General features: G+C 38.4%; 1 protein-coding gene across 2 annotated transcripts in view; it reads right to left on the bottom strand.

Moving 5' to 3' along the window:
- The window catches only part of DNAAF6 (dynein axonemal assembly factor 6), a 45,023-nt gene that overhangs the window by 16,281 nt on the left and 15,567 nt on the right, over positions 1–13,175 (bottom strand). For both annotated transcript variants that reach the window (XM_081565367.1, XM_081565369.1), the window contains exon 5: positions 11,899–11,995. In XM_081565367.1, the coding sequence (XP_081421493.1) occupies positions 11,899–11,995 (97 nt within the window). The remainder of the gene's footprint in view (positions 1–11,898; positions 11,996–13,175) is intronic.

Below are 13,175 nucleotides of genomic sequence, written 5' to 3' on the forward strand. Positions count from 1 at the left end.
CATGACCCAGATAATCAAGATGGTATGACCACTCACCTAGAGCCAGACATCCTGGAGTGCGAAGGTGAGTGGGCCTTAGGAAGCATCACTACGAACAAAGCTAGTGGAGGTGATGGAATTCCAGTTGAGCTATTTCAAATCCTAAAAGATGATGCTGCGAAAGTGCTGTACTCAATATGCCAGCAAATTGGGAAAACTCAGCAGTGGCCACAGGACTGGAAAAGGTCAGTTTTCATTCCAATCCCAAAGAAAGGCAATGCCAAAGAATGTTCAAACTACCACACAATTGCACTCATCTGACATTCTAGTAAAGTAATGTTCAAAATTCTCCAAGCCAGGTGTCAATAGTACGTGAACCGTGAACTTTCAGATGTTCAAGCTAGGTTTAGAAAAGTCAGAGGAACCAGTGATCAAATTGCCAACATCTGCTGGATCATCGAAAAAGAAAGAGAGTTCCAGAAAAATATCAACTTCTGCTTTACTGACTATGCCAAAGCCTTTGACTGTGTGGATCACAATAAACTGTGGAAAATTCTTAAAGAGATGGGAATACCAGACCACCTGACCTGCCTCTTGAGAAATCTGTATGCAGGTCAAGAAGCAACAGTTAGAACTGGACATGGAACAACAGACTAGTTCCAAATTGGGAAAGGAGTTCATCGAGGCTGTATATTCTCACCCTGCTTATTTAAATTATATGCAGAGTATATCATGAGAAACGCTGGGCTAGATGAAGCACAAGCTGGAATCAAGATTGCCAGGAGAAATATCAATAACCTCAGATATGCAGATGACACCACCCTTATGGCAGAAAGTGAAGAAGAACTAAAGAGCCTCTTGATGAAAGTGAAAGAGGAGAGTGAAAAAGTTGGCTTAAAGCTCAACATTCAGAAAACTAAGATCATGGCATCCGGTCCCATCACTTCATGGCAAATAAATAGGGAAACAGTGGAAAAAGTGACAGAGATTATTTCTGGGGGCTCCAAAATCACTGCAGATGGTGATTGCAGCCATGAAATTAAAAGACACTACTCCTTGGAAGGAAAGTTATGACCAACCTAGATAGCATATTTAAAAGCAGAGACATGACTTTGCCAACAAAGGTCCGTCTAGTCAAAGCTGTGGTTTTTCCAGTAGTCATGTATGGATGTGAGAGTTGGACTATATAAAGAAAGCTGAGCACCACGGAATTGATGCTTTTGAACTGTGGTGTTGGAGAAGACTCTTGAGAATCCCTTGGACTGCAAGGAGATCAAACCAGTCCATCCTGAAGGGAATCAGTCCTGAATATTCATTGGAAGTACTGATGCTGAAGCTGAAACTCCAATACTTTGGCCACCTGATGCAAAGAACTGACTCTTTTGAAAAGACCCTGATGCTGGGAAAGATTGAAGGCAGGTGGAGTAGGGGATGACAGAGGATGAGATGGTTGGATGGCATCACCTACTCAATGGACATAAGTTTGAGTAAACTCCGGGAGTTGGTGTTGGACAGGGAGGCCTGGCATGCTGCAGTCCATGGGATCGTAAAGAGTCAGACACGACTGAGCAACTGAACTGATCTGAACTGAACTGAAGGAAAAGCCTTCCAACTGGAATGAACAGCAAGAATCAGGAAATAACTTGAGATACTGAAGGAAGAGAAAGAAGGCCAGGGTGGCTAGAACATAATGAACAAGGAAGAAAATGTGGCATTAGATGAAACTGAAGAAGTATGCAGGGGCAGATCATCTAAGACCTCAAGGATTAAGATAAAGAATTTGGGTTTTGTCCTAAGTGCAATAAAATTCCATCGCAGGTTCTGAGTGAAGGAGTGATGTGATACACTTTTTAAAAGGATTTCTCTGGACACTGTAGGAAGTTTCCAAAGGAGCAAGAGTCAGAGCAGGGAGAGGAATCAAGAGAGAATCATAATGGTCCAGTTGAGAGGTGATGGTGGTTTGAAAGATGATGGTAGTTGTTGTGGTAATGAAAATTTGATGGATTTAGAATATACTTTGAAAGCAGAGCCAATAAGACTTGTTGATGAATTGCATATGAGGTATAAAGAAAAGAGAAATAAGGAATGATTTAAGTTTTTAGCTTGTGCAATTGGGTGAATGTTGTCTTCTCTTGAGATGAGGAAGATCAATAGGAAATAGGCTCGGGGAAGATAAGAATTCTGTTTTTGGACATGTTAGGTTTGCATTGCATATTAAACAAGTCGGAGATGTCAAGTGAGAGGTTGGTTATAGGAATCTGAAGCTCATTGAAGAGATTAAGACTATACAGATAAACAGCATTTAAAACCATGGGACTAGATAGAAAGATATTAGAGAAATAATACATAGGTCTTTTTCAGAGACCTAGAGAACTTCAGGCAGGAGAAGAGCCAGTGATCTAGAAGCAGAGGAGATGAGGAATGTCCAGAGATTTTGGAGGAAAACTAGGAGAGTGAGGTCATTAAAGAGAAAAAAGTGTTGAGAGTAAAATAGAAAGTGTGTTGCTACAGGTAACTAATGAAAAAGTGGTCAACTACAGAGTCTTTAAGAAATAAGAAATTCTGTACCATCTGAAAGTAGTTCTTGTTGGTCCCTTCATTTTAAAAAAGCATTCTTTAAGATTAAAGGGAAATGTTTTCTGATAAAATAGACTTCATTTAGTTACAGGGTCTTAATATAAAACAATTACAAATTGAGTACTGTTTGTAAAAGAGTAACATCAAATCAGCTAGAGAGATAAATGTATCATGTTTTGAATTAGGTTTTGTAAGTAGACAGATTAAAATTCTATTTTAAATTTAAAGTTTATTAAAATAAATAATTTTGTATTCAAAAAAAGAAGGAAGGAGTAATCAACAGGGTAGAATATTGCTGAGTGGTCATTCTCATGTCTTCAACCTCTCTTTTTCTAATTTTGTCTAGGACAACTCTTCATTTTTAGGATTGTCCCTCTTATTGCAGGATTTAGAGAATCCCTGGCCCCTGAGTACTAAATGTCAATAACACCCTGTAGCCAAAATTGCTTCTACCCATTTCTGTGTGCATGCTCAGTCATGTCCGACTCCTTCCAACCCCATGGACTGCAACCTTGCCAGGTTCCTCTGTCTATGGAATTTTCCAGGCAAGAACATTGGGGTGGGTTCCCATTTCCTACTCCAGGGAATCTTCCCCACCCAGGGATCAAGCCCAAGTCTCTTGCATCTGTTGCATTGGCAGGCAGATTCTTTACCACTGAGCCACCTGAGTAGCCCCTACCCAATTCTAGAAGTCCCCTAAGGGCCGGTACCATGACTACTTCTTTATGGTTTGTTCATTAAGTCTAATGACACATAGTAGCCACTCAATAAATATTACATGAGTAAGTGAATGGATTCCTGTCATTAACTGAAAACTATTCTTTTAAAAATCCCTAAACCAGGCCTCCTCTTCACCATCCATCTCATCTCTCTCCTCCCTTTCACTGGTAAACTGTCTCAAAGAATAATCTATATTTACTGCCTTCTCTTCCTCACTTCCTATCCACTTCTCAGCTTTCTGCAACCCAGTGTTAACCCCTATCATGCCTCTGAAGCTGCTCTCTTTCAAAAATCACCAAAGACTTCTTAATCCTGCTTTACTTCTCTACAGCAATAGATACTATTATGGTTTTCCCCATCTCTGCATATCCTTTTCAGTTCCTTTCCTTTATCCATCCCTCAAATATTTACTATGGCCTATCTGTGAATCTGCTTGCATGGAATCAGAAGGTTCTTCCAGTTCTGGTTCAAGAATTCTGGACCATATAATTAAAATATTTGATGAAACCTCCTCCAAATGACATAATCAGAATGTAAAATTACTGATTTTAATACCAAGTAATATATATAGGACATCTTTCACCCTTATTTAATCCATAACCTTAAGCCCATCTCAAACTCCCTCCCCTTCTCTCTCTCTCAATCTATCTACCTATACCTTTCTCATTACAGGGACCTTTTTTTTTTTGACTACATACTGCAGCTTGTGGGATCTTCCCTAACCAAGGATCAAACTTGCATCCCCTGCAGTGGGAGTGAGGAGTCTTAACTACTTGACCAGTAGGGAAGTCTTATAGGGGACTTTTATTTTCAACTCTACTAATTTTGGTATTATTTAAAACTTTAAATATATATAATTTCCATCATCAGAAATATATTAAGTCTATACAGTTAGATTAGCTATTAAGGAGGTATTCATCCCCCTACCATCATTATGGAAAAATATTATGATATTAACTATAATGTATGTATATTACCGAAAGAACTATTAGAAATTTAATTGAAGGTTTACTGTGCTGCCTGGAGCTGATAATGAGGAATTGTATTACAGCTCAAATATCTTTCTCCCTGTCACACAGTCTGATATATAACCAATCAAGTAAAGTTAGCATAATCAGAAAGCCTAGAAAAAAAGGTGTCCATTCTCCAGAATTTTAAATGGAAAAGAGAATCCATTCCATTATCAAGCAGCCAAATCTATTTATTTATAAGAAGTAAATGAAAATGACTGTTTTAACCTTGAGAGAGAAATCGGGATTTGAGAAGCATATCATTCAAGAAACAAGTGAATTCTCAGAGGATGTGCCGACACTTTGCTCAGAATGATTGCTAGCTCTTTCTGAGATGAATACGTGTGACATGTGACTCCTGATTGTGTCTGCCAGATAGTGACTGACTCCTATCCTATCCCTGACTCTCACTCCATTCCCAGTTAGATTTAGAGATGGAGTAAGGCTCATATCCCAGTGAGGAGGTGACAGTGAAAAATAGAAACAGGCTTAATGGCTTGTTTTTAAAGTCACACCAGCATGTTCCCTTATCAATAGAGATCCATTATAGTAGAAGCACCAAAATATTATGTATCCATTGCAGCTCAAAAAGAGTATGAAGCCATCTGCTGGCTTGTCCCTGCTCCTAGAACAAATGATGGGCCATTTGGCAGAAAATCAAGAAAACTAGTCATTCATTTTTGGATTTTAGAGATAGTGCACTGTTAAACACCCATGGGTAAAGATGGAAATCCATTGACCTACCTCTCCACTGCACCCATTCCTATTCCTGCCATCAACAGTCCTATGCTGGAGGCCTCCTTACACATCTTTGATACCTAAAATTCCTTTTTCACACTCCCCAGCTGGCACCCAAAAGTTCAGGTACTACAGTCACCCCTGTTTGTCAGGGGTAGGCAGGCTCCCATTCTTCTCACCTTGCTTCTATGACAGTTTCCTGGCTTCTCCATCATCATTGTTTGTATCTCTAAAGCCATGCCACAACTCCGACCTCATTTCGTTGAGCTAAGGTCTCTCAGTTTTCAATACCTAGCAGCAGCAGCAGCAGCAGCAGCAGCAGCAGCAGCAGCAGCAGCAGCCTGGAAATTGACTGAGAATTTACAATGTCTGTTTGAACTTTGTCTCTGATTGTTGAGTCTCCCCAAGGGTCATCTATTCTGTCTTCAGTTAGTCCCATTTCTGCAAGTTTCCTTGTATCCCCCTCCATACTTCCCCCTCTCCAAATACACACACATACTACTTAAAAACAGTTCTACTTCATTCCAAGCCAGACGCAAAGCCAGCAGTCTGTGGTAGTATATTCTAACCCCTACGGAGAACAAACACCAATCTGAAAATCAACATCTCTAGTCTCTATCTTTGAATTCCATACAGATTTGTATTTCAAATTCAGTATAGCCCAAACTTAATATTTTTGTTCTAGAACTTTGTCTTCTTTCTTTTGCATTCCATACCTGATCCCTAAAAAACAAACAAAACCACCCTTTGTTTACTCATTCCAGAAGTAATACAGAGTAGTTATAAAAAAATATAGAAAATTCGGATGAGCAAATATGAGTTTAAAAAACATAAGCCTGCTATCCAGATATAAACCACTTTACCTTCCCATATCTTGATTAACGCCATCACCATTCACCCAGTTACCCAAGCTAGAAATCTGACTCCTGTTTCTCCCTTACATATCACATCGACCACTTTCTAAATACTATCAATACCACAATTGAGAGCTCCCCTGCTGGCTCAGTGGTAAAGAATCTGCCTGCCTATGCAGGAGACACAGGTTCGATCCCTGGTCTGGGAAGACCTCACATGCCGCAGAGCAGCTAAGCCCACACACCACAACTACTGAAGCCTGCTTAGAGCCCATGCTCCACAACAAGAGAAGCCACCTCAGTGAGAAGCATGCACACTGCAACGAAGAGTAGCCCCTGCTAACCACATCTATATATATATATAAAAGCCCACGTGGCAACAAAGACCCTACACAGCCATTAATTAATTAATTAATTCAAAAAATACTACAATTGATCCTTGAACAACATTGTGTTTGAACTGTATGGGTCCACTTATCTGTGCATTTTTTTGAAATAAATACATACTACAGGACTACACATCTGCAGTTGGTTGAATCCATGGGTGCAGATTCACAGATGTAGAGGGCCAACTATAAAGTCAGAATTAGATTTGTGACTGTATGGAGTGTAGGCACCCCAAACCCCCACATTGTTCAAGAGTCAACTGTATCTCCAAAATGTCTACTGAAACCATTTTTTCCTCTCTGTCCCCACAGCCATAGTCCAGGCTCTTATTTCTCTTACTTGAACTAGTGCAATTGACTATCAGCTGGTTTTCCTTCCTATCACCAGTCTCCCAAACTCACACTCATCTCTTACCATAATCTCCACCAAATTCTCCACCATAATCTGCCAAAATAGAGTAGTTCTGAAATACACATCTACTCGTTTAACTCACCCACTTTAAAAGGTCTAAGAACTCTAAACCCCACAGTAAGTCCAAATTTCATGGCATCTGAGTCTGCTCAGGCTACCATAACAAAGTACTATAGACTGGAAGTCTGAGTATGCCAGACATGCCAGCATGATTGGCTTCTGGTGAGAGATCTCTTTCTGGCTTACAGATGGCTGCCTTTTCATTATGCTCACATGGCAGGGATAGAAAGCAAGCAGAGAAAATGCTCTGGTGTCTCTTTTATAAGGGCACTGATATCATCATGATGGCCCTACCCATGTGACCTCATCTAAACCTAGTTACCTGCCAAAGGCTCTATCTCTGAATACCATCACGTTGGGAGTTAGGGTGTCAAGATACAAATTGAGGGGGGCCACAATTCAGTCTGTAACATATGGTATGATATTCAAAGAGTTTTACAACTAGCTCTAAGCTGGGTATTCTGTTTTATTACTCCATGCCAAAGAATTCTGGGGCTCGAAGATCATCACGAATAGTTCTCAAAACACATTGTATATTATACTTTCATAGCACTACGCCTTTGCTCACCCTATTTATGCTTCTTAGACAGCTTTGTCAGCCTGGCAAACCATTATGTCCCTCAAATGTCATCAGATGTCACCTGTATTGTGAAGTCTACCTGAATTTCCTCTTTTTTGTACCCAGATCACTTTGCATATACTTCTATCAAATTCAAACTGGGCCTAGGTTCAAATTCTAGTTCTGCCAGAGTCTAAATGCATGACCTTAAGCAAGTTACTTAACTTCCTTGTGCTTCAGGAACTGTATTTGTAAAACAGGAATAATAGCACTTATTTCATCGAGTTTTGGTGTAGAGATTAATGAGTTACTATGTGCAAAGTTCTTAGGAAAATGCCTGGCACACAGTAAACATTGTATCAATTGTTTGTTGTTATTATATCATGTTAAGTTAAAACCATCAGGATAAAAACTTTTATTTATGGACTGTAAATGTAGGGAAATGGCTCCACTATGGCACTCTGGCAATCTTGCACTATTCACATAGGCCATGTAGGCAAGGCTCAGCTGCAGTCTGCCTGAGGTCTTGGCAGAACATCCTGTAATTCTCTTGGAGTGTGAGAAGACAGGCAGTCTTGTGAGAAGCTGTCTCAAGGCTGTTTATCTGTCTTTCTACTTTGTGGGAAGCTCCCTATCTTGCAGGAAGCTGTCATGAGGTTCCAACAAAGCAAAAGACTTCCTACCTCCCTTTCCCTGGGTATAGATGCAGGCTATAAAACAGCTTAGCTGCAGTCTAAAGTTGGTTCTTCAGCAAGAGTGTCTCACTATTCATGTTACCTGTCTTCTGGCTCCTGTAGTTCACTGTCGTCCTGTGGGGCAAAGGGACATGGGGATCTGACACTATGCTGATTCTGCTTATGCCATCTGTGTAAATCATAAACTATATCCTTTGGGGCTTATCTCCTTATTGGATGGATCTATGAAAATCTGTGCTGCTTATGGACTGTTTGATCTCTTAACAGTAATCACCTGGAGAGAAGGAGAACCTTATATCTATTTTGTTCAACACTGTATGTCAAGTGCCTGGCCTACAATAAATGCTCAATAAGTATGTGTTGAATTTTAGATAAATATGTATTCAATGATATGTATCAAATCCATTATAGTAGAAGTCTTGTGGGAAGGAATGGAGAGTATAGAAGATAAAAGATAAAATATAATTTAAGATTAAATAAAATAGAGGGATTCTACTCATGAGGATTAAAGAAAAACATGCATGCCATCTAGGAGAAAAGGCCCTCTAGACTCTCTTATGTTAGTATAAGAGACCTTGTAAGCTTGACCTTATTTTATCAACTGTAATATAAGGAGGAAATTCTAAATCAACATCTTTCAAACTGTGTTCCAAAGAGCCCCAATTTTTCTCCTAGGAGCTGTGTCACGGATGATAGTACCCTTTTAACTAAGGCAGCAGTATTTGTTTTATATGTTTGGCTTTCTCATAGAATTTTGCTTCAAGAAAAGGGTATGTAACCCAAAACAAAACAAACATGCAAGCCACTGGCCTAGTTCTAGCTCTAAAATTAATGTACAGCATGATGATAATAGTTGATAATGTTGTATTGAATACCGGGAAATTGCTAAGAGAGTAGACTTAAGGTGTTCTCACCACACACACACACACACACACACAAATGGTAGGCAAGGAGATGGTATGTTAAGTATCTTGACTGTAGGAATCATTTCACTATGTCTATGTATATAAAATCAACATATTATATGCTTTAAATATACACAATTTTTATTTAAAAATAAGATGCCTAAATATACATTAAAGCAAGGGAAGCTTGGTAGCTACAAACTCAGAATTGGAGCAGCAGGCATAATTTGGACAATGGAACTCTGTGGTTGGGGTTACAAGGAAAGGATGGAAGGTTTGCTGAAGACATACATATTCCTAACTCTGATTTTTGTTTAGGGCTCACTCTTTGATTTAGGGCTCATAAATCTTGCTTTCTTATTTGGAGCCTGGAGAGGGTAAAGGAAAGGTGGTTCTTATAAATTTTTAACCCCCAAATCAGTCTTTGTATTTAGATTGTTTATGGTCCTTTTATTGGGTTGGCTGAAAAGTTCATTCAGGTTTGTCCGCAAGATGTGATGGAAAACACGAATGAACTTTTTGGACAACCCAGTACTTTCCTCAGCTTTAGCAGAGGGCGTCTTCTTAAAGTCTCTGTGTCAGATTGTTACATAGAGACCAGATCCAGGCCCCAAACATCATATTTAGCTAATTCTAAGGTGCTATTTTCCTCACATTTTTATGTTTCTGTTATTGGGATGAATCACACAGTCAATGTTTATATTTAATGTGGTAGTATACCTATTTTTCCTTTGTTACTAAACAAATGGCATATCTACAATTTGATGATGTCTCAAGAGTTGAGAAAATGCCATATTATAAACAGAAATACTAAGCTTAAAATTTGTGCAAGAAATATTTGAGATGAGGTCATCAACCTCTGCAGTCGGAGCCTTCCCAGTGGGGTTAAGTAATGACAGTGGATGTCACCATAAAATTCAAGCTACGGACTGTTTTTTTTTTCTTTTTTGAGAGACAGCTTACCAGTACACCACTGTCCACAATTATTCTTTATTGTTGCTTACACTCAAATGCTTACCCAAATAGGCCCTGCTATTTCATGGCTGGATACCTTGCCATGTGCTCTTACTTCTGCTTGGAATGCTCTTCTTGGAATGTTGTCCACTGGAGAAATCCTATCCACCCAGTGTTGATCCCTTTCTACTTTGTCACCACATACCTGGTATATGCCTCTAAATATGTACTTCTCACACAGAACTACAATGATTTATTAGGTTTCCATCCCCTTAACTGTAAATTCCTTGATGGTAATTGACTGTTTATTATTTGTCTTTGCATCCCTAGTACTTAAGTACAGTGCCTAATAAGCAGTAGTATTCAGTAAGTATTTAAAGATTGACTGTATGAATAGAAAGAATGCTATACATGTGGTGAAGTGGCATAGCATGAACAAATATTTCATTTGTTGCTGGCATTCAAAGGTGTTCATGTCTTATCCAAACCTTCTGAACTCCTGGTAAAATTACAATCATCAACACAGAGCATAATTGTTAATAATAAAATGAGTTAATTTATGCTAGTTTTATTTCTCCAATCAATTATAAGATCATTAGAGGGGGATATCAAGTCTTTTTGTGTACATACCTGTTTCAGATAAACTATACACTCCTATTCTGAGGTGTAATTTAGTTTCCAAGATTCTTCACTCAGAATACCTTTATTATTAATGCTAGTAGTAATTTTCATGAGAGAAATGGAAAGGCTCACAACCATTTTATTTATTTAGGGCTTAAGGTTTCTTTTTTTTTTTTTTAGTTTAAATTTTTCTTTTTTTTTTCTTTTTTTTTTTAAAATTAGTTTATTTTCTATTTTTTAACTTTACAATATTGTATTGGTTTTGCCATACATTGACATGAATCCACCATGGGTATACATGTTTTCCCCTTCCAGAACCCCCCTTCCACCTCCCTCCCCATCCAGTGCACCAGCCTCTTAGAGTTTAAAGTAATTTGCAATATCAAACATCAAAAACATAATCTTACAGTCATTTAAGAGACAGAAATTTGAATATTACTGGTAAAACCCTGGGAGCTAATTACTTCAAGATCACTTGAAACCTAACTCATTAGAGTTTGAAAAATCTCCTGAGGTCCTTAAAGATGCTATTCCCATTATGTTATTTGATCCAGTTGAATGTCTTAGATTTTGTTAATAAGAGAAAACCTGAAACTTATGCAAAAGAGAATCCATTTACCATTTGCTTAAGGAAAAATATTAAGCATCTCCTATGGGCACCTCGGTATTCTATGTCATAGAGTATTCTAAAAGAGGGATGGGAAAATACAGATGCACAGCCTCTAACCTCAAAAAATAGACTCCCAGCACCAAACACTAGAATTACTGGTGTATATTGCCAAAGTGAGTTGTATTTCACACTCTTGGTTGGATCCAGTAACGTAGTCTCACTGATATCACTGGTATTGCTATTGTTACACAGAAACAAACATCCTTTGCTTGGCAAAGGATGCTCTCCAACATGCTGTACGTCATTCAGATAAGGGAGCCAAGCAACATTTTGGATGTCTTTTTAGAGTGTTAAGTCGGTAGTTCAGATCCAAAATTTAAGGGAAAAATATCCCCCTTTACATTCCCTAATGTAAGCTGAGTCACTAAAAGATACAGATATAAGAGAGAAGACAGATTCAGGGAAGGAAACATTTCATTCTGATTGACTGTCAATTCATCAGAAATTAATAACCAATCAGATGGAATGGATAGGACAGAACTAGGATGAAAGAAAATTCAGTCCAGACTGGGCAGTGTTATTAAGCTAGAAATAGTGTGTTACATCATATGATTCTATTTATTTGTAAATCTTATCCACATGTGTAAACTTATTTTATTTTATACATGTTAACCAATTTTAAACAAATAGTCTATTCTATTATTCCCTTAGTGCCTCAAACGTAGCAACCACTATTTTTAAAGGGCTTACAGCCTTGCCTAACAGGAAATTTAACTATAATGGTCATATGGAAAATGGGGAAGAGGGGAGAGGCTTACCACTAGATCCTTGCAACATGCAGTTGACGCATCCTTTCTGGTCAATCCTAGGAACACATCTTCTGTTCCCACCTGCTGTTTGAATACAATTTCATATCTGAAAAAAAGCCAGTGATATAGAGACTCAAATGAAAGAGCAATTTCCTGTTACAGAGCAGAAAACTAGAAACTTATGAGGACATGTTATTACAAAAAATAAAAGGACAAAATAAAGTGCTTGCAGTTTTTCAGGCATGTAACATAACATAAAGGAAACAGAAGTCAGAAATTTAGTCAAAAATACCTAAGACTGTAAAGCAGGATTTATGTTGTATACTTAATTTTCCAAAAATAAAACTTAACTGTTTCAGAGCTATACAAACAGTAAAAGTATAAGAAAAAAGGAAGGTCCTTTCCTGGAAAACAATGGCTCAGAAGAATAATGGGCCCATAATCCAGGGTTTCATGGATAGAAAGACACCTCCCGCCAAATTTAAGCCACAGAGTAGAGTGAGAAAAATCCAGGTTTAGTACTCTTTCTGTCATAAACTGTGTGATCTTGGTCAAGTCCCAAACTCATGTGGTCTCAGCTTCTGGATTTGTACAATTTATGGAAAGGGGTGGGTTTGAACTAAATGATCTCTATTGTCTTTTCCACCTCAAAAATTCTACAGTAGAAATACTGATCATGTAGACAGCACAGCTACAACTATAGTGTTTAGAACCTACAGAATCCTTAGTTCAAGGAATGATTTTCCTGGTATTTTACCTCACACAAGACAATCCACAAATCTTTCCTAGGCCCCAAATTTGGGACCCTAGGGATACAGTGGTTTATAGAAACCCCCAGCAATAAATGAACCCTATCTTTTTAGATGGAAAGAAGTAAGCAAACATTTACAAATAATCTTTTCTGTTTAATTCTTCTCTAATGAAGAAATGGCAAATCTCTGGATAGAAAGACTAAAGGACAACATTGAACTTCTGACCACTTGCAAACTGGAATACCCAAGGATGAAAGAGGGATTTCTCTGAGTTGGAGCAGGACTAAGAGTAAACAGCATTTTGAGATGGAACACTTTTTTTCTTAATAGACTATAACAGCTCCCAGGTATTTACACAGGTGAAGCCAGGTTAAAACAAAACAGAAAGATATTGATCTACATGCCCTAGACTCCCACATGGATTTGCTCTAGCTGTTGCCCTTCCTCTCATCTCCAAATGCAATTTTCCGACTGTCTTCTATATATATTTGCCTGAAGGTCCCCACGGCACCTCACAATCCACACACCCAAAAT

Source organism: Giraffa tippelskirchi, chromosome X (genome assembly GCF_054371585.1).
Source record: "Giraffa tippelskirchi isolate mGirTip1 chromosome X, T2T-mGirTip1v1.2.pri, whole genome shotgun sequence".
Taxonomy (NCBI): Eukaryota; Metazoa; Chordata; class Mammalia; order Artiodactyla; family Giraffidae; genus Giraffa; species Giraffa tippelskirchi.